This window comes from Purpureocillium takamizusanense, chromosome 3 (assembly GCF_022605165.1).
Source record: "Purpureocillium takamizusanense chromosome 3, complete sequence".
Lineage (NCBI taxonomy): Eukaryota > Fungi > Ascomycota > Sordariomycetes > Hypocreales > Ophiocordycipitaceae > Purpureocillium > Purpureocillium takamizusanense.
The window spans coordinates 2,234,501-2,256,372 of NC_063070.1; the positions used below are offsets into that span (position 1 = coordinate 2,234,501).

Here is a 21,872-nt window from a genome sequence, read left to right on the forward strand (position 1 = left end):
TAGGCACGCAGCCCACCCCAGGTGCCAGGTGCCAGATGTGCGCACCAGGGCAGCGTAGTGTCTCACAACGAGGTTCATTGTCTCTCTACATATCTACTTCGTGTGCGGAGTAGTACATTAACGTTTATTTTTCCACACTGCGTTCTATGAAGCATCCTTGGAAAGCTCGTGTTTGACCCATCCTACCAAACCCCCCTTTGCTATAATCGCTTGCAGATTCTCAGGGAACTCTCCAACCTTCTGCTCCCACCGTTCCCCGTTCTCCCCCTCCTGTACCTCAATAGTGCTTCGGGTAATATCCCATGTCAGGGTCCAGCCTGTACGCCGGGTAGGGACCTTGCCTTCTGAGAAGGTGGTACGGAGACGCTCCACTAAACGTGGCAGTTCTAGACAGGGCAGTGCATTATTGATGCCGTTCCGGACAAAAATGTTGGAGAAGCTGCCCGCCACAACAAGTGAGATATCCCGAGCCAGAAGAGCTGTTGCGGCCTGCTCTCTTGATGAGCCACACCCAAAATTGAACCCTGAGACGAGGATGTCGTTGGGCTTTGCGATAGACCGGAACTCAGGGTCATAATTCTCCATGCAGACCTTGGCCATATCTGCGGTCGTCATGTCGTCTTGATAGGTATATTTGCCAGCGTAGATGTTGTCGGTGTCCAGGTTGTCAGCATCAGCGAAGACGATTTCACCGGTTATCCTGGTCGGGAAGCCTGGGAGGATCTTGGTGACTGCTTGGGCAGCATCGTCGCTGACAGGAGCAGTCGTCTGAACTCTGTCGATGAGAGACTCGAGCTGTTCAAGGGCACTGCCGAGCTCATTTTCGATAGTTGCAGGTTTTCCGGTGCCGTAACCGTGCTCTACCCCAGTATAATTCTCCGGCACCTTGTAAACGCCGGGGCCTGAAAGGACGCCGTTCAGGGCGCTCGCAGCCACAACTTCGGGGCTACTCAGGTACGCATGAGCCACTTCTCGCTGTCAGCCCTCTGGAATGCTACAAACACGTTTGAAAGGGGAAGTGGAAAACGCACGTCTTGATCCGAGTCGGCCCTTGAAGTTGCGATTTGATGCAGAGACTCCTGTCTCGCCATCCTCTAGCAGGCCCGTGCCCTATGTATTGATACTAAGCATAAGTTCCACGCGAGAGTTCCACACGGGGAGCAGTGACCACTTACCAGTCCAATGCATGGGCCACATGAAGGCGGAAGCACGATAGCTCCAGCCTCGACCAAGGCTTGCCAGCTACCCTCGTCCTCAGCTATGGCCTGTTCTCTGGCTGAAGCTGCCGCAATGTATAGCTTTACACCATCTGCAATCTTGGGGATCTTGCCACCATTCGACTCGGCGGCATCTTGAAATACCTTGGCTGCAGCCTTCAGATCTGAGCTTCGTGAGTTGGTGCAGCTGACAATGTATCCCTTGTCTACCTTGATGTTTTTCGGAGCAAGATCATGCAGCGGTGTTGAGACTTTGACGGAGTTGGGTCCAGAGATATAGGGCGACAGAGTAGAGAGGTCAAGGTAAAGTTTCTTTGCATAGTGCGCCCCGGCATCGGCTCGGAGAGGGTTTGCAAAGAGTTCATCAACCTTTTCGTGCGTAATTCGTTGTCGAGTCGTTCGATCCTCTAGCATTGCTGCCTCTGTAGCCTTGTATCGGAGCCAACGTTCCAGTGTCGTATCCAGTGGAAACTATGGAAAGATCAATTAGATGGGCTCATGGACATGCAAACTGTAGCTCGGGAAGGTGCCATACCATTGCGGATGTTGCAGACCACTCAGTCGACATATTACTGATTGTCAGTCTGTCGTCCATGGGAATACTAGCCATGGTTTCCTCCGATCCCGTGAATTCAACGCTGTGGTTCAGCACATCCAGTGGGAAGAGCCCACAGAGCGCAATAATAACATCCTTCCCGCGAACGCCTGGGGGCAGTGTACCCAGAAGATTCACCTGCACGACTGGGGGACACTGGAACCAACCCTTCCCGGTAGCAAATATTCCGGCCGCGTCGGTCCTGACCAAGGCCACCCCCAAGCTTCCCAGGGCTCCGTACATGTTGCTGTGGCTATCAGATCCGACGCACAAGGTTCCTGGCCAGACGAAAAGCTCTTCAACCTACGCATCTGTTAGCGAACTAAATGTCCCTTAGTATGAATCTGACGCGGTGTAGCTTGCCATAATTTGGTGGCCTATCCCATGACCTGCGCCAAAAAAGTTGACACCATGCTTCTTCGCAAACTCCTGTATTTGTTCGTATTTCTTCAAGTTGCTGGGGCTCTTGTTCTGGACGTCATGATCAAGTGCAAAGACGAGCTGAGAAGGATCCTTGATCTTGGTGGCACCTGTGGCCATGAACCTCATGGCTACAGGCCAGGTATTGTCATGCGTGAGGCATCTGTGAGGCTGAATCTGGACGTAGTCGCCGCTTCGGACAACCTTTCCCTTTGGAAGACCGACGGAATAGCGTTGGAGGATCTTCTCCGTCAGTGTTTGCGGCGTTGTCGCCTTCTTCCCATCAGGAGCGATGTTAGGCAGCGCTGACCCTTCTTGGGGGTTCGGACGAGGGGCGGAAACAGTTGTTGAGGAATAGCGGAATGCGGGTTGGTTATATCGGGAACGCTGAAGGCTTCGGCGAAAGGTCGCACGAATGAGCGATCGAGCCAAAGGAGTGGCAGCGGCGACCTGTGTGAGAGACATCAGTGTCTGCCAGACGTAAACCCCTTCCAAGATAGAGTACAGAAAGGATATCGCCTACCGCTCTGTAAGACATCTTACGCGAAGCGCAGAGCGCAGCCCTCTGACGACAATCAGCGTTGTAGATAATGAGAACAAGAAGTGATCAATGAAACAACAGAGATTAAAAATGCAGTCATAACCATGGCCTATTTGCGGCCTCGGGACCCACAGAGTGGTCACGTGGGGCGACTCTTGAGGAACCCATTCCACGCCACTGTGCTCCGTACTTCGTACGATTAGCCTAGCTTACTTTGTAACCTCTTCATGTTCATCATCACATGTCACACACAGACGATCTGTTCAATTGTATTCAAGCCGTGAGCCCTGCAATCCGGTCTGTCTCATCGTTGCAAGCAAGACCTCACAAGTGAAAGCGTCATCTTCTGTCATGCAAAATATGGGGCCGATATCGGAAAGCCCCAGACCAGCCCGCACTAGGTTCTGGGGTTCAATCAGGCCCAGGAAAGGTCTGCCAGTCTGAAAATTAGTACTATGTAGATCAATTCTGCAATATTGGTGTTAATACAGATCAGTTCTGTAATACATCTGTAAACAGAGATTCAATTGTGCCCCGTTTCCTAACTGATCAAGGGTGATGAAAGCCCGCGTAAAAGCGGCGTTGCTCACTAACCAGGCCAGGGCCGCCTAGGCAGTTCTCATGGAAGACCCAGCACTAGGTACCCAAGTTATCTATTACTCGATGCAGTCCAGTGACCCAGTGCTATGGTGAATGTGTGCGGGTGTGCTTCCCGCCGTATGTGCTTCCCTGTCTCCAAAGGGTCGTGCTCTTCAACTTGGTGTTCCTGTGCAAAGTACCAAGTACCACGACCCCTCCGGCCCATGCTCGTCTTGCCGGCCTGCCTTCCATACAGAAGGGTTTGAATGCAAACGGAGCTGCAGGTGCCTTGCAAGTCCGTACGTACCTCATCAGCTGCGTCAACCGGGAGAGCATCATCGCATTGAGTCTGGCTTCGTCCCTCAACGTTTGGGTACCTTATTCAATGGCCGAACCTGCACCCGTTCATCCACATGGTTCAACCATGTCAAGCCAACGCGCACCCGTCCGACCTCTTCCTCCGAGCAGCCGAGCTAACGACGGCGACCGAGGCGACAGGCATCATGGGCCGGTCCCCTTCCTGCCAGCACGATAGCGGCCGTCGTCGACCGTCTCGTGCCGCGTTCGCGCAGGCGGGCGGGCGTCGGGCGTCCGCCAATGGTACCTGCCGACACCAGGGCCAATGCAACTGCAGTTACTTTGCAGGTGTGACAAGATCCTGTCGCCCATATCAATTATACGGGTCCGCGCCACGGTATGGATGGGGCTCCATTGTTGGCTGGGCGTATTATAAAGACATGCACTCGTACAATGCCTGCCTGGAGCTCAGGCTAGAGTATGACTTTGAGGTCGGAAGTATCACAACTTCAGGCCTCAGCAAGAAGCCTGCAGTACAGCACCTTTTCCGGCATCGCGACTGCTTAACAATCAACAGGCCACGAGTGGAATGTGAGAGCAACCGATGCCAGAGCCTTGACCCTGGAGGAACTGCGCCAAGGAACCCAAAGCCACGACCAAGCAAGTCGTTGCCTGCCATGAGAAAGCTAAATTCTCGCTTCTTGACTGGAGAGAGAGGCGGAGCTGCATATTTGAATGGTTGTAAAGGTACGCTCCTTCATCATGTGACACATCTGATTTTATTTTGTTTATTTATTGTTTTGGCTTGTGGCAGCCCCGTATTGTACTCGCCAGGCGTTGTCCCCAGCACAGGCACGTCGAGCGGGCACGCCCCATAGCCTACCTCACAGATATAGTCAGACCGCAACATGATGGCGGCCTCGGCAACTTTTCAGTCAAGGCGCCTCCAGATCCCACGGGTAGAACATGAAGGCAGTGGTGCCACGGCACGATTCGCAACCCAACATGGCGCTCCGCCCGGGAAAGAAGCATGTTCATCAGGCACCACCCGCATCCACCTACCATGCAAGTTTTTGAATTGGCAGTCCTCCGCACAGAACATTATGCTTTGTAGAACAGCATTCGCGCTCGTTTTCTCTTTCCACCGGTGCCAAGAGGTGCTCAAACGCGAGACACCCAGTCGAGCCGCGGGAACCCGATGGGTCGCTCATGCGAGACCCGAGCAGCTCCGAGGCCATTAAACGACGCCCGTCTGCCTGCCGCGCCCTCCCGATCCACAAGAGCGCGTAAGCATACACCGACCATGTATGCATAAAGAAGACCCGTGGTCCCTGAATAGGTATGTGCAACCCAATGCAGCCGGGGCGGTGCGGGCGCCAGACCGGACCGGCTCAGCAGCCCTCAAGACTGACAGCGCGACGAGCTTCTTCGGCATTCGGGGAGGCTAGACACGTGCAACCTTACCTTTCCCCTCTTGTTCCAAAATGTGTTCGGTGTCGTGAAGTGAACCCCCACTGCCAATGCAACTCACGAACACTAGTGGAGAGAGAGGGGCGGGTTCAACCTCTCGCGGGGAACATAGCTAGCCATCAATGCGCACGGCAGAACACAGTACACGGCACGCGTGGTCTTTATGCCGGGGCTCCTCCGTTTTTTTATGACGGTGCAAGGTTCAATTCCCATCTTGGCACAAACCGGGGGGCGAATGACCGACTGTCCGTTATCTGGCTCATGCGGCTGCAAAGCGCCCGCTCCGTCTAAACTCGCGCGGTGCCACAATCAGAGCAATATCAGGCTGCGGGCGCGAATTTGAGAACGAGAAGAAAAAAAGTTTTCACAGTAATAACACGAGCTTTCTAGTGCCAATTCAGGTGTCCCCGTTTCTATGTGTAAGAACGGGCGCCTAGCCCCAGCGCCGAGGCCACAACACTAGGGCCCAAAAAAAAAATCTTATCAGATGGTTAAGATCCCGGTTTTATCTGATCATCAGATAATCCCTCATTCTCCACCAGCACAGCAAGCCACGACGAGCCGACGACCCAATCACCCGCACGTTCTGGGCACCTTCCGAGAGACTTTGCCCCTTGGGGGTTTCGATCCGTCGGATAGAGAGCCTTGGTCACGGAGCTCCGGGTGACTCGTCTGTTGAAGGACCCTTGCCGCGTTCGTGCATGGCTAGTGTTTTGCAATGCCAAAGAGAGTGAGGAAGCTCCGTCATCAGCATCAGCCCACGAGCCTACGGGGCCCGGCCAACCCCCAGCGCCGGCAGCGACCCTAACCGCCAGCCAAGGCCAAGCTGTAACCGTGTTTCGAGGTCCATGGTGCCATTGATCCCGAGCTCTGGCGGGGCTTTGGACCGCGAAGGTCCAGAACACACCCTTCCGGTTTGTGTCATCATCTTATCAGATCAAGATGGTGCCTCCTCCGAGCGTCGTGCCAAGGCGCGCGCTATTTCCCTGCCAGGCAGTGGATCGGTCCCCACCGAGTCATTCAGCCGACAAGGATCAAAGACTCCTGTCTTTGTACGCCCCCTTGGATGTACAGTACCTACAATGGTTCTTTGTGCGACTACGCACGCCCTTTTCAAACCCAGTCTTTTTGGCGGGAGGGAGGGCCACCATGCCGCTTCGGTTCTTCAACGCACATGTGCCGCCGCGGGACTCCTCGCGCGCCATGAGGGCCAGCCGGCCTCCAAGGGTCCGAGATGACCCAGCTAGGGGACACACGGCCGAAGGGACAGCGCCCATTGACGCAAGAGGCAAAAGAGTGCGTCCACAAACTAAGTTACCATGTGCGTGCTCGCTCTTGCTGGACAGGTGGGATAGATGTAGGCGCCGGCGTGGTGGTGGCGACGACGCATCAAACGAGAGATCAGCGACCGCCTGCATAAGTGCTGGGCGCAGATGGAAACGAGAATACGCAAAGGCAAACATGCATTCACTCACTGCGCACCTGCCTGCAGGAAAGACGCCCCCCTCTCCAGAGTGACGTCGATCCTGCATTCTTGACCGAACGCCATGCAAAACAACCTGGCAAAAGGCTTGAGACTTGGGTCCTTGATGCTGCCAAGAGCCCTTTGTTGAGCAAGAAGCTCATTCATTCACGTTAACGCCGGGACCGCTCGGGGGCAGAGGCCCAGCAAAGGCGGGCGAGCGAGCAAATGCTCTTCTCTTCTTAACTTTCATCTCATTACAGTGGTCGCATGGTTCGAATGGGTCCGGTTCCCCCCGATGCGACGTCGAATGCATTAGCCGGAGGGACGCACCGCGGGCCTACCTACCTCTAAAGCCAAGCCTGGGTCGCCGTTCTCGTAGCCGGCAAACGGGATATTGTAGCCGAAGAGCACGAGATAGATTGGCGTCTCCTGGGCGGGCGGGGGCGCCCCTCGTTCCCCTTCGACGTTTGCCCTGTCTGTGCATCTTGTCGGCCCCTCCCCTCACGGGCGTTTCGTTCGACGACAATGGTCGTTGTCGTCGTCGTCGTCGTTGTCGTCGTCGTTGTCGTTGTCGTGGCCCGGTCGCCGCCTCACGGCTGGATTCGGGTCGCAGCTGCGCGCGGCGGGCGGATGTGCCTGTTGCTCGGGCTTCATTGCCACGCCCAGACGCGAGACGCGCGCCATCATGTAGGCCGATGCAAGTGCCTGGCCGCGTGATGGTGGTGCAACATACCGAGCAAGAAGAAGCGTGTGCCTGGCCTGGTCGCGGTAGTATCACTCGCTGTATCAGTAGGTCCCCCACAAGCAGGTGGATGAAGCAGGTGGATGAGGCACGGAGGGAGAGTCGTCGGCCCCATGTCCATGCAGCACACGCCGCTCCACGTCGCCGCCACCACCACCACCACCAGCCCCATCGACACACACCCCCCTCCCCCTCCCTCGGTCTCCCATCCCACCTCAACCTCGACGGTGCGCATATGGTACCTTGGCTTTCCCGGCGCGCACTGCACTACACTGCACCCCCAATGGCGTTTTCTTTGTACCTGTACTCCCGTCCACCAAGCAAGAGGAGGAGCAGGGCCACCGCGCTTGCTCGAATCTCTTGGGGGATCGAGGCAGATCCTTTCCACCAACAGACGTGGGCTGGCCCGCCCGAGAGGGGTGGCTGATGCCATCGTCGTCACTACCAGCAAAGAAGCGGTACCGACAGTGGCCATGTTTTGTACACATACTTGCCATTCGTCGTCCCGGGCCCCCCCTTCCCCCCGTCTTGTCCGCATCCCGTGGACCTTATTAGTGGGCGGAAGAGGGCAACACGGACGGGTGCCGGGGGTAGGGGGTAAGGTAGGTCAAGGTTGGTTAGTTGGCTACCTCGCTGGCGGCGGCGGCGGCTCCAGTCTGGCGGGTGCGGAAGAGGGAAAGCGACACAAGAGGCAGAGAGAGAGAAAGAGGTAGTAGAGAGAGCGGGAAAACAGAAGTAGAAAAAAGTGTACTGCCCTGCCCAGCCCATGTGAGCGTGTGTGCCAGCCCATGCAGCAGACATATTTGTACTCTGCTTCTCCCTCCCTTCCCGGTCTGAGGCCCCCCCTTTCGCACACAACTCTCCCCCTCTCGTTTCCCGTTTCGCGGAACGGTGAAGCTTGTTTTGCGCCTCGCCGTTCTGTTGTGCTGCCCCTCGTCCCGCCCTCCCTCTGCCACAACCACAACCACCACCAACAACGACGACCACGACCCGGGCAGTGCCAGCGCCCCTGACCTTGCGGAACTGTCCCTCCATCCAAAGGACGATTGCAAACTAATAGGGCCGGGAGATACTCTAGTCAGCCAGCCAGCCAGCCAGCGTGCCGTACGGGATCCTCCCCTCTCAAGCTCCGAGTCGCTCTGTAAGCGGCCCCTTGTGCGCCAGCAGCAACGCACCACCATCACCACAACGCAAGAGCCGGCCCGCAAAACTTAAACGGCCGCCTCTGGAGATATTTATGTCAAAGAGTGGCGCACCACAGGATTTGCAAAGCTCCTGCTTTTGAGTTTAAATACAGGAAAATAGAAGAGCCAGAAGGGCCAATCTCGGGCCAATTCGGTTTCACAGACGAGCGGCGTCTTTTTCCACCTGCGCAGGGAGAGAGAGAGACAGCTAGCTCTGACATCACCGGCCGACTTACACCACCCGAGCTTCGACGACGTCACGACATTTTTCGACAGCCCACCACCGGCGCGAAAAACCACAACGCATCTGCTCGGTATACTTTCTTTGGTTTTCGTGCCCGAGCATATTCTACCTATCTACCTACCTACCTACCTAGCAACCAGCAAAGCACGCGGCAGCAATGTCTCCCCACAGTGAAGTCGTGCTGAACAGCAGCGACGCCGCCGAGATTGCCCTCAACGGCAACGGCGTCGTTTTGGCCTCCAACGGCGGCAATCGCGTCGGCATCGAGGACCCGCCGGCGCTGGTCGATGCCGCCGGGGCAACGCATAGCAACGGCAACGGCGTCGCGTCCAACGGCGGCGGTCACTCCTCTTCCTCTACTTCCTCCACCACCACCAGCCCGAGGCGCAGCTTCTCGTCCCGCGCCGAGAGCTCGCCGTACCTGCAGCCCGCGGCACTCGATGGCGAGTTCGACCTCATCTGCGTCGGCTTCGGCCCGGCCTCCCTGGCCGTGGCCGTGGCCATCCACGACGCCCTCGCTGCAGGCCAGCAGCTTCTCCCCGACGGGCGCAACCCCCGCGTCCTCTTCGTCGAGAAGCAGGCCCGCTTCGCGTGGCACGCCGGCATGCTGCTCCCCGGCGCCAAGATGCAAATCTCCTTCATCAAGGACCTGGCCACGTTGCGCGACCCGCGCTCCGAGTTCACCTTCCTCAACTACCTACACCGCCAGGACCGCCTCGTCGACTTCACCAACCTGAGCACGTTCCTGCCGGCGCGAGTCGAGTACGAAGACTACCTCCGTTGGTGCGCCTCGCACTTTGAGCGCCTCGTGCAGTTCGGCCAGGAGGTCGTCTCCGTGTCGCCTGACAACAACAAGGCCGAGAAAAGCGGCGTCCGTTCCTTTACGGTTCAGTCGCGGGACGTCGCCTCGGACCAGACGCACACGTACCGGGCGCGCAACGTGCTCGTCGCCATGGGCGGCCAGCCCTCGCTGCCCAAGAACTTCCCCCTGCGGCACCCGCGCGTCATCCACTCGTCGCAGTACGCGCACCGCATCCGCGAGATCCTGCCCAAGGCCAACGGCGCGTACCGCGTGGCCGTCGTGGGCGCGGGCCAGAGCGCGGCCGAGATCTTCAACAACGTGCAGCTCCTGTACCCCAACTCCAAGACGTGGCTGGTGATGCGACCCGAGTTTCTGAGACCGAGCGACGATTCGCCTTTGTAAGTAACCTGCTGCCCTGTTGCCCCCCTCCACCTCTCTTTCCTTTTCTCTCACGCCGCGCTTCTGGTGGTAGCAAGCATGTGTCTGACCACCTCCCGCCCAGTGTCAACTCCGTCTTCAACCCCGAGTACGTCGACGCGCTGTTCCCCAAGTCGCCCAAGTACCGACACAACCTCCTGACGGAGGCGCGCGCGACCAACTACGGCGTAGTACGCCTGGAGCTCATCGAGGCGCTGTACGAGCGCATGTACGACCAGCGGCGCGAGCTGGGCGTCGACGACACCAAGTGGCCGCACCGCATCCTCGGCGGGCGGCAGATCACCAGCATCGACTCCAGGGGCGACTCGATGGAGCTGCGGGTGGTGAACGTGCAGGACAGCGGCGCCCTCGACGGCTTCATCGACGCCGCGGACGAGGAGGTGCTGGAGGCGGATCTGGTCATCGCGGCGACGGGATACCAGCGCAGCGCGCACGTGCCGATGCTCAGGGGCGCGTGGGACCTGCTGCCCAAGGCGCAGGCGGGTGGGCTCGAGTTCGGCAAGGGCATCTCGGGCTGGAACGTGGACACGGACGAGGGCGAGCGCAAGCTTGCCGTCGGCCGGGACTACAGGGTCAAGTTTGCGCCGGGGGCCGTGGCCGACGACGCCGGCGTGTGGCTGCAGGGCTGCTGCGAGGGCACCCACGGGGTAAGTTACGAAATTCCGCGCCATTACTATCCGCTGCTGTCTTGCGCAGGCTGACTGACTGGGCGTTGTCTTGTAGTTGAGCGATACCTTGCTGTCTGTGCTGGCGACTCGGTCGGGCGAGATTGTCGATTCCATCTTTGGCCGCGCGGCTGGCAAGAGGTGATGTGATGACGATGATGATGAACGATGATGGGGAGACACAACAAACGAGCGTAACACACGAGCGCGGTGGGAGAGACGGTGAAGAGAGGAAAGGGAGGAAAAAAGCATTAGAGTGCGGCGGCGACTGATGATTTGCGTGTGCATTTAATTTGCCTTGGTATAGAACGAGGCGGACGTTTGACGGTTGACGTTGGGACCTTTTGCCTACCTACCTGCCTACCTACGTACAACCTACGTCTTTTCTTGCATTGGAGGGAGAAGAATCGGGTTTCTCTCTTTGGTTTCCTCCTGCGCCTGGACATGGAGGCACACTCCCTGGTGGTGAACCTGTCACTCGCAGGAGAGAGTAGCGATGATGCAAGCATAAGCAATACATTTCCTAGGACGCATGCATCGTGTCGAGACCCGATGAGTGTGTGTATCACAATGTGTTGCGTGAGGTGATGATGACGATTGTTTGAGCTGATAAAGTTTGTGAACGTCTCACTCACGGCGGCCAACCAGCCGGGCAAGCCATAGGGTGAGGAAGGGGGGCCTACGGCGCCGCACCGACGCCGCAGCACACGACCGAACGAGCACAGGGAGATTCGGTACTGTACTCGGCGGCGGCGGCGGCGTTTCGGAGCTGAGGCGGCGAACCGAGCCCGGGAGACTGGCTGGTCGCCGATGCAATGGCCGAGGTGGTAGTGCGGCAGGCGGGGTGCGGCCGGGTTGCGGATTGTGCGCGGTCCTGTGAGGTGTCGGCAGTACCTCACGGAGCACGAGCAGCAGATCGGCTGACGGTCCTGTGACTCCTGTCGAGATCGCTCTGCGAATGCTGTCGTTGCACGAAGTCGATGCGTCCTGTTGCTCAACCTGTGGCCCTGCAGACTGCGAACAGGGTTTGTTTGGCGACGCGGAGACTATCTATGAGTAAACCGAATGCTCCGTCAAAACCGCAACAGTCATGCAGAATATTGGTGATTGCTCATCTGCTGGGATGTGACTGACGAGATACGATACGATACGATACGATGCCGCCGTCCACGATGTGAACGTCGATATCGACACCAACATCGACTAGGTAGTACTGTGCTACATCGCAGTCGTTCGCTCCTCCCCACGACGCGCAGGGGAAATGAAATGTAGTCAACGTGTATTGAAGAGCATGACGTGGCTATCGCAACGCAGACGGACATCGTGACGCCTGCCCTAACGCGGCAGACCGCGTATGTACTTCGTACGAGGGGTGGTGAGTGAGTCACGGCGCGCGCGCACACACACGCAAGGCAGGTACGCACGAACACTCTTGCACTTTCCAAGTCCCCCCCCCCCATCGCCGCCATCACAGCGAAAGCGTAGCGCAGTGGCAGCATCGCAGGCACAGACAGAGAGGGCTTGTTGTTGCCCCCGCCTCCTCCATCGCGTGCGTTGCGTGGACGATTGCGCCGAGGCGGCGTGGACAAAGGGCCCGCTAGGCCCGAAGAAGCTTCCCCGAAAGTGGGCAGCGACTGTGAGGATGGGGCGGGGCTGCTGCTTGTGCTGTTGCTGCTGCTGCCCTGCTTGGCCGGTGCGTGATGGAATTTGGGGCCGACGGCGGAGGGGGGGGGCAGGTCCCTTCAATGGTTGGGAACTTTTTTTCTCTTTTCTCGAGCACTTTCCCTTGTCGAGTCGTTCCCCTTACTGGATGGCTGCCGTGATGGGCAATGGGCGATGGAGAATGGCGCTCCGGCGTCGGGGAATGCGAGGGCGTCCGCCCATTTTCGCCCTTCCTTCCAGCTCATCTCAGTGTCCGGACGGCCGAGGTCCGGTTATCTCTCTCTCTCTCTCTCTCTCTCTCTCTCTCTCTCTCTCTCTCTCTCCGCGTGTCGTCCCTGGTGAGGATGTATGTAGCGTGGGTAAAACACACAGTAACAATCGGGCTGCTCTCGAGAGACCCAATGGTCTTGACCCTACCATCATCCTCCTCCCAAAAAGGCCGTCCAGATGCCACCGGATGGCGTTTAACTCTCGAGGGGGCGCTTTCGGGAGTCCGTCGCCTCCACTGCTGCCCTGTGCGCCCCTGGAATCGGCCTCCGTCCCGTCTGCAGCACCCCCGCGGGCCCCACTAAAGGCGTCAGGTCCCGTCCAGTCCCTCCAGTGCCCGGGGCGGCGCCCCCGTTGTCGGCGGGCCATGCCTGCCCGAGCTCCCAGTCCAGATCTACGTCCATCGTTTGATAGCCCCTCCTCCACCAAAAGTCACCTCACGCCGCGCGTGGGGGCCCCAGCACTAACATCCACTAAACCTCGTTGCTGACATTCACCTCATCAAATCCATCCATCCATCCTTTCACTTCCACGCGTTCGTTGCTTGATCGATCATCTCGTCCGTTTTCTCCCTCTCCTTCATCCCCCCCTCCCCCTCCCCCGACCTCCTCTCTCACCCACACCCCACAAACGGACGGGGCGACGTCAACCACCCCTCCCCTTTCCCGCTTCTTGGCTCCTTCGGTTGCGTGCGTCTCGCCAGGTTCCGAGAAAGCGTCGCCATCGCGCATCCAGCCCTACGAGGCACGCTTCGTCACTCACGAGCAGCGGGCGTACCATCTCCGTAGCTACACGTACGTGCGTACGACGGCTGCACCGACTCCATCATCGCCCCTGCCGAGGCGCCCTCCCGTCGACGCCGGTTCCCTGTCCGGCGCCACGCCGCCGCATCGTTCGTGCGTGCATGCGTGCATGCGTGCGCAGGCACCACACCGCATTACGATAGCAAGCCCTCCACCGTCTCTGCTGCTCATCCCGGCAATCGATTGAGAGGCTTCGGTCAGTCATCAGCCAGCCAGTCGTCACCCGAGTACGTGCAGGCTGCGTTGCGTTGTCGTAGTCGTCGTCGTCGTCGACTCATCGCACATCAATCACCATCCAGATCCAATCCAGATCTCGACCAAACCCCAGCGCGCCGCGTTGATGATGACGGCGGTGACAGCCCGTCACCCCGCGACCGTGCAACACGATATAGGTACGTCTTCGTCCCGTTGCTCTCGTCCGTGCCCTCCCACTGCCACCACCACCATCACCACTATGATCTTTATCAATCGGTCTGCCGACATCCCCCCTGTTTACCCGGACATTGGAGCTTAGAAAGCGTCTCGCCCTCGCATGACATTCAAGCCCCGTCGTCCCGTCTCCGCAATCACTGCCACCACCATCACCAAGCCGCCTCCTCATCGTCGTCTGCTACATCCCGCAGGACCCTGACTAGGCAAAAGATGCAGCTTGACCATGGCGACCGACGGCCCTCGCAGCGACTGCCCGTCAATCCCCGGCGGCACAAGGTAGCTCCCGAGCAGCGGAAGCGCGTGGCCACCGCGTAAGTAGTTTACCTTGACCCCGGCCAAGAGACGAAGACAAGCCCGGCGCCCGCTTACACACGAGTCTTTGATTGTCTCAGATGCAACTCATGCAATGTGCGCCGAATCAAGTGCTCGGGTGACCGCCCCTGCAACCAATGCGCCTCCACCGCGCGCGACTGCGTCTACCCCGTCCTCATCGAGAAGGTGTCCGTCCCCAAGAGCGAGCTTGAGGAGCTCAAGAAGAAAGTCGAGGTCTACGAAAAGGCCCTCCAGGATGCCCTGCCCGACCCGACTCGCCGCCAAGAGCTGCTTCACCACGCCGCGAGCCCGGACTCTTCCTCATCGGCCAGTCCCTACACAAGCAGCAGCGCCCTCCACGGCACCACCAGCGGCAGCCAGCACCTCTCGGGCGCGAGCTCCATCAAGACGGAGCCCACGGACGATGACGGCCACCAGGTCCTCAGCCCCGGCAGGCTCCTCCAGGACGCCGACGGCATGGGCCGCTATGTGGGAGAGACGAGCGGCGCCACCTTCCTCGACCACCTCAAGGAGCTCATGGGCGCCGTCATGCCCATGACCCAGCCCGCTGCCGCCGTGGGATCGGGCGACTCGTTCCTCTCGAGCCTCGGCAGCTGCATCACCTACGACTCGCGACCGCTCCTCAACGGCCCGCCCGACGAGGTCAACCCGCTGTGGCTCCCGCCGGACAGCACCGTCGCCGTTGTACTCTCGGAGCTGCGGCACTTTATCCAGGACGGCGGCGGCCGCTGGCCGTCGGGCGGCATCTACTGGTGGGGTGATCTCGACGCAATGCCCCTGCGGGCGCCGTCGCCGACCCCGCTGGCCACCGAGGTCGACCTTAACGAGTACCGACACCTCGCCTTCTACCACGCCGCCCTGGCCGTCGCCTGTCAGAGCACGACGACGCAGCCACAGCCACAGCCACCGAGCTCCGACTCCAGCCAGTCGCTGAGCGAGCCGTACTTTGCGCGCGCCGCTCTGCTGCTGGGCAACCCTCTCGACATCAAGCGTCGCACCATCGGCGACGTGGCATCGCTGGCCATGATGGGCTTCTATCTCATCGAGACGAATCGGCCGGACGCGGCATACATGTACGTCGCGGCGGCGATGCACATCAGCATCATGCTAGGCGCGCACCGCGGATGGGTCGACGAGCGGGGGAAGAGGGTCTTTTGGTCCGTCTACGCGCTCGACAGGTGGTTGAGCTGTCTCATGGGAAGGCCGCCGACCATTACCGACGATGCCATCCAGCTGCCCCTACCGGCCGATGCACCGTAAGTCTACTCGCTTCTTTTGCCTCCGAACGTACTGTTGACCCTCTACAGATCCATGCCTCCTGCCTACGGACTCCGGGCGCACGTCGAACTGTCGCGCATCTCGGGCCACGTTGTCGGCAACACGTATCACGGCGCCAGGGGCGGAACCGGCAGCGAGGCGGGCGCGCGGCAGCCGGACAATGCCATCTGGATGCTCGAGCAATGGCAGTCATCGCTGCCGCCACCGCTCCAGCTCGGGTCTAACGGGCTCAGCAATGACCCAGCCGTGTGCCTGCTGCACATGCGCTACAACCAGCTTCTCATCGTGGCGATCCGCCCGCTCTTCTTCTCGGCCGTCAAGCGCGCCGTGGCAGAGCGGCTCATGGCGCAGCCGCCCCCGTCGGTGGCGGCGACCAACCCGGAGCAGAACCTGGGTCATCTGCGCTGCTGCATTGCCGCGGCAGCGCGCAACATGCGGTTGGCGCGGCACGCCATCACGCTGAATGGCCATCGCAAGCTCTTGCATGCGGGGCTACACTTCATCTTCAACGCCGGGGTGTGTCTCATCCTGCGGCGGCTCGTGGTGGCGCCAGGCGAGCAGGAGGACGAGGAGCTGCGTCTCGTGCACGGCGGGGTCGAGTTTGCCATTGACAAGATGCTGGAGGCGAGCCGGACGGGCAACAGCGACGGCAGGCGCTGCGCGGAAACGCTGCGCGACCTGAGTGTGCTCGTGGGTCGACTGACAGCACCAGCGCCGGCGGTGACGCCGACGGACCCGATGCTTGGCGGCGGCGGTACGGATGATCCGAGCATGCGCGCCGGTGGCGGCGGCGGTGGCATGGCTCCGCTACTACCCATGACGTCGCAGGAGCTACCGGTGCCGCCACCGATGCCGGTCGGCGAGGACCAGGTGCTATACGACGAGCTGATGACGTGGATGGGCGACGACTGGCCGCTGTACAACGGGTACATAAACGAGTGAAGGACCTATCTCGTCGATGGTTTCTTATATTTCTCTTCTTTAATACAATAATACCTTCTTCTGTGGAGGATACTACTACGAGTAGAGTCGTGGCCGGGGCTGGACAGCAAGTGTTTGGGACCGGGCGCGAGGTGGGAATGGGAATGGGAAAAGCTAGAAGAGGCGCAGGCAGCGGAGATGATGGTATACAGGACCGGGCGCGCGGCGGCACGCACGCACGGGCGGGTGTTTAGAGCCTGAGTACATAATGAATGAATTTCATGAGAACATGGGGTTTTAGATGAATTGCTCGGGATTTGGGTATCTGAAACGAAATGTGTACAATGTACGCAGCAGCTTTGAAGTGTGTTTCTGGAAGCTTTCTGGAAGCTGTGGCTGGAATCAAATGGGACTCGGAAAAGTTTGGGGTAAGTGAGTGACGTCGGGTCGTTCCATGCATGAGTGACCTCATTCATGCCGGGCCTCCTCCTCCCACCACTCACTCCACCACCCACTTACATATACGAAGGACACTCACAACTTTCACTCAACTGATTCACCTCACCTCCTCATCTCGCCCACCCGTCCGCCCGCATCGCGTGCCACCACCACCAGACACAGGCAACGGGCAACGGGCACAACGTAAACGTTGACACTACGTTAGCAGCCAGCAGTCAGCAACAGCAGCAGCAGCAGCACACGCCGCGCGCAATGGCGGCGTCGGGGGCGACGGAGACGGAGTCGGGCGGGGGGCTCGAGAAGCGCGCCGTGGCGGTGAGCTTCCTGTTCAAGTTCCCCGGGAGGGGAGGCAACAAGAACAACGACGACGACGACGACGACCTCGATGATGCGCGGCGACAGCGGCCGCGGGTGGCGCTGTTTCGGCGCAGCGGCGCGGTGAGGACGTACCAGTGCGTAGGAGTCCCTTTCCTTCTCTTCGTGCCTTTCTTGTGGGCGGGAGTTTTTTTCTTTCTTCTTTTTTCGTTCGCCTCATCGACACATCATCCGTCTCAACTATGTAAAGAACTAATTAGATCCTCGTCAAGGAGCGTGCGGGTGCGTAGCGTGGTGGGGGGAGAAGGTATCATATGCTAATCGGCGACATATGCGGGCAATTAGACACAAGTACGCACCCATCTCAGGCAGCGTCGAGGCCCGCGACGCCTCGCCGCTTGCGACGGCCTGGCGCGAGATCCGCGAGGAGACGGCTCTCACGAGGGGGCGTCAGCTGCGGCTCTTCCGGCAGGGCAAGCCGTACGTCTTTCCCGACCCGTCGGTCGGGCGCGAGTGGACCATCCACCCCTTTGCCTTTATCTTTACGCCGGACTCTTTCGCAACGTCCTCGTCCCATGACTTGGACAAAGGTGGTGATGCTGATGGCGGCCGTGGCGGTGGTGGTGGTGGGGATGGTGATGAAAACAAGGACGGAGACGCGGACAAGGCTGAGGATCGCAGGGCCGGCCTGCGCCTCGACTGGGAGCACGAGGGATACGCGTGGTTCGACCCCGCAGACGTCTCGGACGATCCGTCCTTTGGCGGCGTGCCGCGTCTCAAGGAGAGCCTGCGCCGCGTGTGGTTCGAGATTGACCTCGGCCGGGACGCCGCCAGCGTGCTCGACCGGGGCCTGCTCATGTTGCAGGCGGACCATGAGAGCGGCGCGCGCCAGCTCGCCGGCAAGGCGCTTGATGTGTTTACAGACGTGCTGCCGCGGCTGCCGCTAAACAACACGGACGACGGCGGCGGTGGCAGCGGCATCGACACGTGGTGGCGCAACGTGCGCATCGCGGGCTGGCATCTGTGGAAGAACGGGCGCGAGGCCATTGGCGCGCCTATACTCAGTGTGGTGCTGGCCTGCCTCGGCATCATCGAGGAGAAGCTATCTGCTTTACCGCCGTCGCCCTCACCGTCGATGCCCTCACGTGCGTTCATCGAGGACGACGTGCTGCCCGCGATGCGGGCCCATGCCGCGCGCAGGACCGAGACGGGGAACGCCATCGGCGAGACGTTTGCGCGGTTCCTGCGCGACGAGTTTCCTGACTACGCAGCTGATGACGGTGACGACGGCAGCGGCGATGGTGGCAAGGAGGTCAAGATCGTGACGCTGTCATGCAGCTCGACCATCACGGCGGCCCTCACGCATGCCATCGCGCAGCCGGGCACGCCCGCGCTGGACGTGCACGTGCTCGAGTCGCGGCCGCTGTTTGAGGGCGTCAAGACGGCGCGCGCGCTGGCAGCGGCGGCGGCTGCGCTTCGACAAGCAGCAGAGGAACAGGATGGCAGCGGTGGCGGTAGTGGTGGTGGTGGTGGTGGTGGTGGTGGTGGTGGCGATCATGGTCATAGTCGTCGTCGTCGTCGAGGAGGAGGAGGAGGCGTAACGAAGGTGACGCTGCACACAGACAGCAGTGCCGCCATCGCGGCCCGGGGCGCGCACGTGGTCCTCCTGGGCGCGGACGTCATCTCGCCGCGCGGAGACGTGAGCAACAAGACGGGGTCTCTGCCGCTCGTGCTGTCCGCGCGGCACGTCAACTCTGCGTCCTCGTCCTTTTCCCCCCTCTCTTCGCACCCCTCTTCCTCCCCCTCCCCTTCCGTCGTCTCACAGGCGAGCCAGTGCCAGCAGCAGCAGCAGCAGCAGCAGCAGCTCCCCGTCAGGGTCGTCGTCCTCGCCGAGAAGGAGAAGGTTCTGCCCTTTGGGCTAGACACGCGCGCGCACGCCGAGGAGAACAACGACCCTCGCGAGGTGACCGCCGCGTGGGGGGACGGCGGGACTCGCTATGGCGGCGAGGAGGACTGCAGCAGGGAGACGACAACAACAGCAGCAGCAGCAAGCCAGGAGGGCATTGGAGGAAGGGGGCCCACCGACCCCGGCATCGTCGAGGTCACAAACGTCTACTTTGAGTGGGTGCCCGCCGCGCTGGCGACCGACTACGTGACCGAGGACGGCGTCACGACGCGCGCGGGCATCGAGGAGTGGGCGGCGCGGGCGAGGCGGCGGGCGGATCGGTTTTTGGGGGATCTGTGAGAATTCGTTGTGTTGACATGTCACGCCTTGGTGAAAACACTTTGTTTGAGGACCTGGAAGAAGAAGAACAAGGGAAAATATTGCCACCGGAGGGTCAAAAGCTGCGGTAGGTCCGAGGTTGTTGATGATATGATTGGGCTTCTCTCCTCGTTCATCATGCATATCGTAGTGCGCAATAATTGGTATTCGCACAGCCAACGTCGGATGCTTGGGCGTGTCACTGTGTCTTGCTGCCAGCATCGTCTTGGAGCTGGCTCTGCAGCCCGCGCTTGTCCACGCGCATCGCCAGGCCAATCTCTCTCTCCCCTTCACGCAGCCGCGCCTTGCTCACCGCCACCTCCCTGTCCCGTCTGCGCTGCTGCTCCTCCACCGCGCGGTCCCTCTCCCGCAGCGCACGCTCCCGCCGCTCCCTGCGCGCCCGCTCGTCCCTCTCCTTCTCCTCTCGGTTCTCGCCGTCGGCGTCGCCACCCTCGGCCTCCGATGGCGGCGGCGGAAGCGTCTGCACATACGCCTCCACAAGGGGGTCACGCACCTCCGGCGCGAGCGAAATGTACCGCACGTCGCCGAGCACCTGCGTGGGCAACCCGCCGCCGCCAGTGGCGAGTGACTTGCCGTGCAATCGGCTCCCAGGCTGGGCCTTGAGCAGCGCCGTCAGGTCAGCCTTGAGCTTGGCCTGGGGCATCTTGAGCCTCGTAATGTGCTCGCGATACGCCTTCTCGCGGTCCTTGTCCGAGAGTTTGAGGTCGCGCATGGGCTCCTCGCGCTTGTACTTGCGCTTGAACTCGGGCCAGTAGAGCTTGGGCGTGGCCTTTTCCTGCAGAAAGGCCATGTAGGCTATGCGCGGGTCCTTCTTCTCCTGCAGCGCCCGCTGCTCCCTGAGCGCCGCGATCTTGTCGCGCGACCACTGGTCCCAGCACTCGCGGCGGGCCTTCGTCGTCGCGAGGGCCGTATAGCGCGGGTCGTCGACGACCTTGCCCTCTTCGAGGAGCTTCTCCCAGGGGCTGTAGGGGTTGATGTTGAAGTCGTTGAGCAGGTCCTGAAACAGGAGCTGGGCGTCCTCTTGGGAGAATTCCACGCCTGCAGTGCCCTCGGGCCACTCGTCCATGTTGCCGTCGTCGTAATCCCCGGGCTCGAGGCCGTAGTCCTCGCCCATCATCTGCAGCTGGGCCTGTATGTCTGCCTCTGTGAACTCAACGGGCCCTTCTGGCTCGTTGGCTTCTTCTCGTGCGTCGTCCGTTCGTTGTCGTTTCGAGGCGTGTTCCGCGTCACCGTCATCGCCGTCGTCGGCCGCCTCATCGTCAGTGACCTCGACCTCGACTTCTTCATACTCGGAACTGTCGCCTTCAAAGTCCTGGCGCGCCGTATTGTCCTTTGGTCTCATCTCCACAGCGGCATCCTCCTCTTCTCCCTCATCACCGCCACAAGCCTTCTTTCGTATTCGGGCTTTGTCAAGCTCCAGAATGCTGGGCATCAGCTTCTCAGGTATGCGCCAGTAGCTCGCGTTCTTCACAGGGTTGTATACGAAGCGACGCGAGTACTTTGTGTAGACTAGGATCCACGGCTCGAAGCCCGGTATGGGCTCTTTTCTTCGCGGCTTGTCGATGGGCTGGGGTCGCGGGCGGCCCTCGAACCCGCCGCGCCCCCCGCGCCCGCTATGCCCGCCCCGGGATTGATGCTGGGGTTGCGGGTTCCGCTGCGCGAGGAAAGCATTTGCAACGCGCGGGTCGGAGAGATTGGGGATGTTTGGGTACGGCGTTTGCGCCGTCGTCGGGGCCGGCTGCAGCTGCGGCTGGGGGGGGAGGCCAGGCCGCTTGTATGTGGATTCCTTGGTCTCGGCATTGTAGAAGTACGTGTGTCCGCTCGGGGCCTTGTGCTCGGTCCAGCCGGGAGGGAGAGGCGCCGCTGCTGCTGCGGCGGCGGCGACGCCCGGCGAGGGTTTGTACGTCGACTTGAGCATGTTGCCGGGTGGTGGCCGACGAGGTGGGTGGTGAGAGGTCCGAGATACAGGCGGGTTTGGTGATCCATTCATTGTCAGGCGCCGAAAAAACTCCAGGCCAGGCGCGACCGCTAGGGTCGGTTTGCAGGCACTTTACAGTGGAGAGCGGCTGGTCTACCCTAAGGCCCTGCTCGGCTGCCTCTGTTAGCATTACCTTGGGGTCTAGAGAGTGACTTCGGCCCACTGCATAAAAAGCTGCTAGGGGGTCAAAGTACCGTTTTCAACCCCTATTGGCGCGTTATGTATACTTTCCCTTACTACCTTCCTTATTGAGACCGGCTGCGGTAGTATTCTAGTCGTAGGCGCGCCTATCGGGGTTATTAAATTTACTACTTTTTAAAATACTATACCTATAACCCTTACGATACCGCATAAGAAGACCCGCGCCGCCGTTATTACTAAGCCCGCTACCGAAGAAGAGATATCTATCGTTATGGAAGATATCTCTAACGAGCCTAGTCCGATAGAATTAATACCGCCGCCGCCGCCGCCCGTAAGACTA

At 60.1% G+C, this 21,872-nt stretch overlaps 5 protein-coding genes across 6 annotated transcripts; 3 read left to right on the forward strand and 2 right to left on the reverse strand.

Annotated features, from left to right (window-relative positions):
• Positions 1 to 61: 61 nt before the first annotated feature.
• Positions 62 to 2,826, reverse strand: LYS4 (Homoaconitate hydratase). The gene is made up of 6 exons (XM_047985475.1): positions 2,756 to 2,826; positions 2,176 to 2,682; positions 1,753 to 2,115; positions 1,176 to 1,688; positions 1,032 to 1,110; positions 62 to 968 (listed from the first exon to the last, which is right to left on the reverse strand). Exons 1-6 carry the CDS (start codon positions 2,768 to 2,770, stop codon positions 145 to 147), a joined length of 2,301 nt encoding a protein of 766 aa, XP_047841452.1. The 5' UTR covers positions 2,771 to 2,826; the 3' UTR covers positions 62 to 144.
• Positions 2,827 to 8,111: 5,285 nt separating this feature from the next.
• Positions 8,112 to 11,196, forward strand: SID1 (Taxifolin 8-monooxygenase). Its single transcript, XM_047985476.1, has 3 exons — positions 8,112 to 9,954; positions 10,059 to 10,641; positions 10,718 to 11,196. Exons 1-3 carry the CDS (start codon positions 8,912 to 8,914, stop codon positions 10,802 to 10,804), a joined length of 1,713 nt encoding a protein of 570 aa, XP_047841453.1. The 5' UTR covers positions 8,112 to 8,911; the 3' UTR covers positions 10,805 to 11,196.
• Positions 11,197 to 13,113: 1,917 nt separating this feature from the next.
• JDV02_004276 (uncharacterized protein) lies at positions 13,114 to 16,761 on the forward strand. Of its 2 annotated transcripts, XM_047985478.1 has the most exons (3): positions 13,114 to 14,134; positions 14,216 to 15,412; positions 15,464 to 16,761. In XM_047985478.1, the coding sequence occupies exons 1-3, from the start codon at positions 14,034 to 14,036 to the stop codon at positions 16,374 to 16,376; spliced, it is 2,211 nt and encodes a 736-aa protein (XP_047841455.1). In that variant the 5' UTR covers positions 13,114 to 14,033; the 3' UTR covers positions 16,377 to 16,761. The 2 variants fall into 2 exon arrangements, with proteins under 2 accessions (XP_047841455.1, XP_047841454.1); XM_047985477.1 differs by having other exon boundaries at positions 14,112 to 15,412.
• Positions 16,762 to 16,880: 119 nt separating this feature from the next.
• JDV02_004277 (uncharacterized protein) lies at positions 16,881 to 19,574 on the forward strand. The gene is made up of 2 exons (XM_047985479.1): positions 16,881 to 17,266; positions 17,475 to 19,574. The coding sequence occupies exons 1-2, from the start codon at positions 17,067 to 17,069 to the stop codon at positions 19,372 to 19,374; spliced, it is 2,100 nt and encodes a 699-aa protein (XP_047841456.1). The 5' UTR covers positions 16,881 to 17,066; the 3' UTR covers positions 19,375 to 19,574.
• On the reverse strand, positions 19,244 to 21,373 carry JDV02_004278 (uncharacterized protein). The gene has a single exon (XM_047985480.1). The coding sequence runs from the start codon at positions 21,329 to 21,331 to the stop codon at positions 19,592 to 19,594; it is 1,740 nt and encodes a 579-aa protein (XP_047841457.1). The 5' UTR covers positions 21,332 to 21,373; the 3' UTR covers positions 19,244 to 19,591.
• Positions 21,374 to 21,872: the final 499 nt, after the last annotated feature.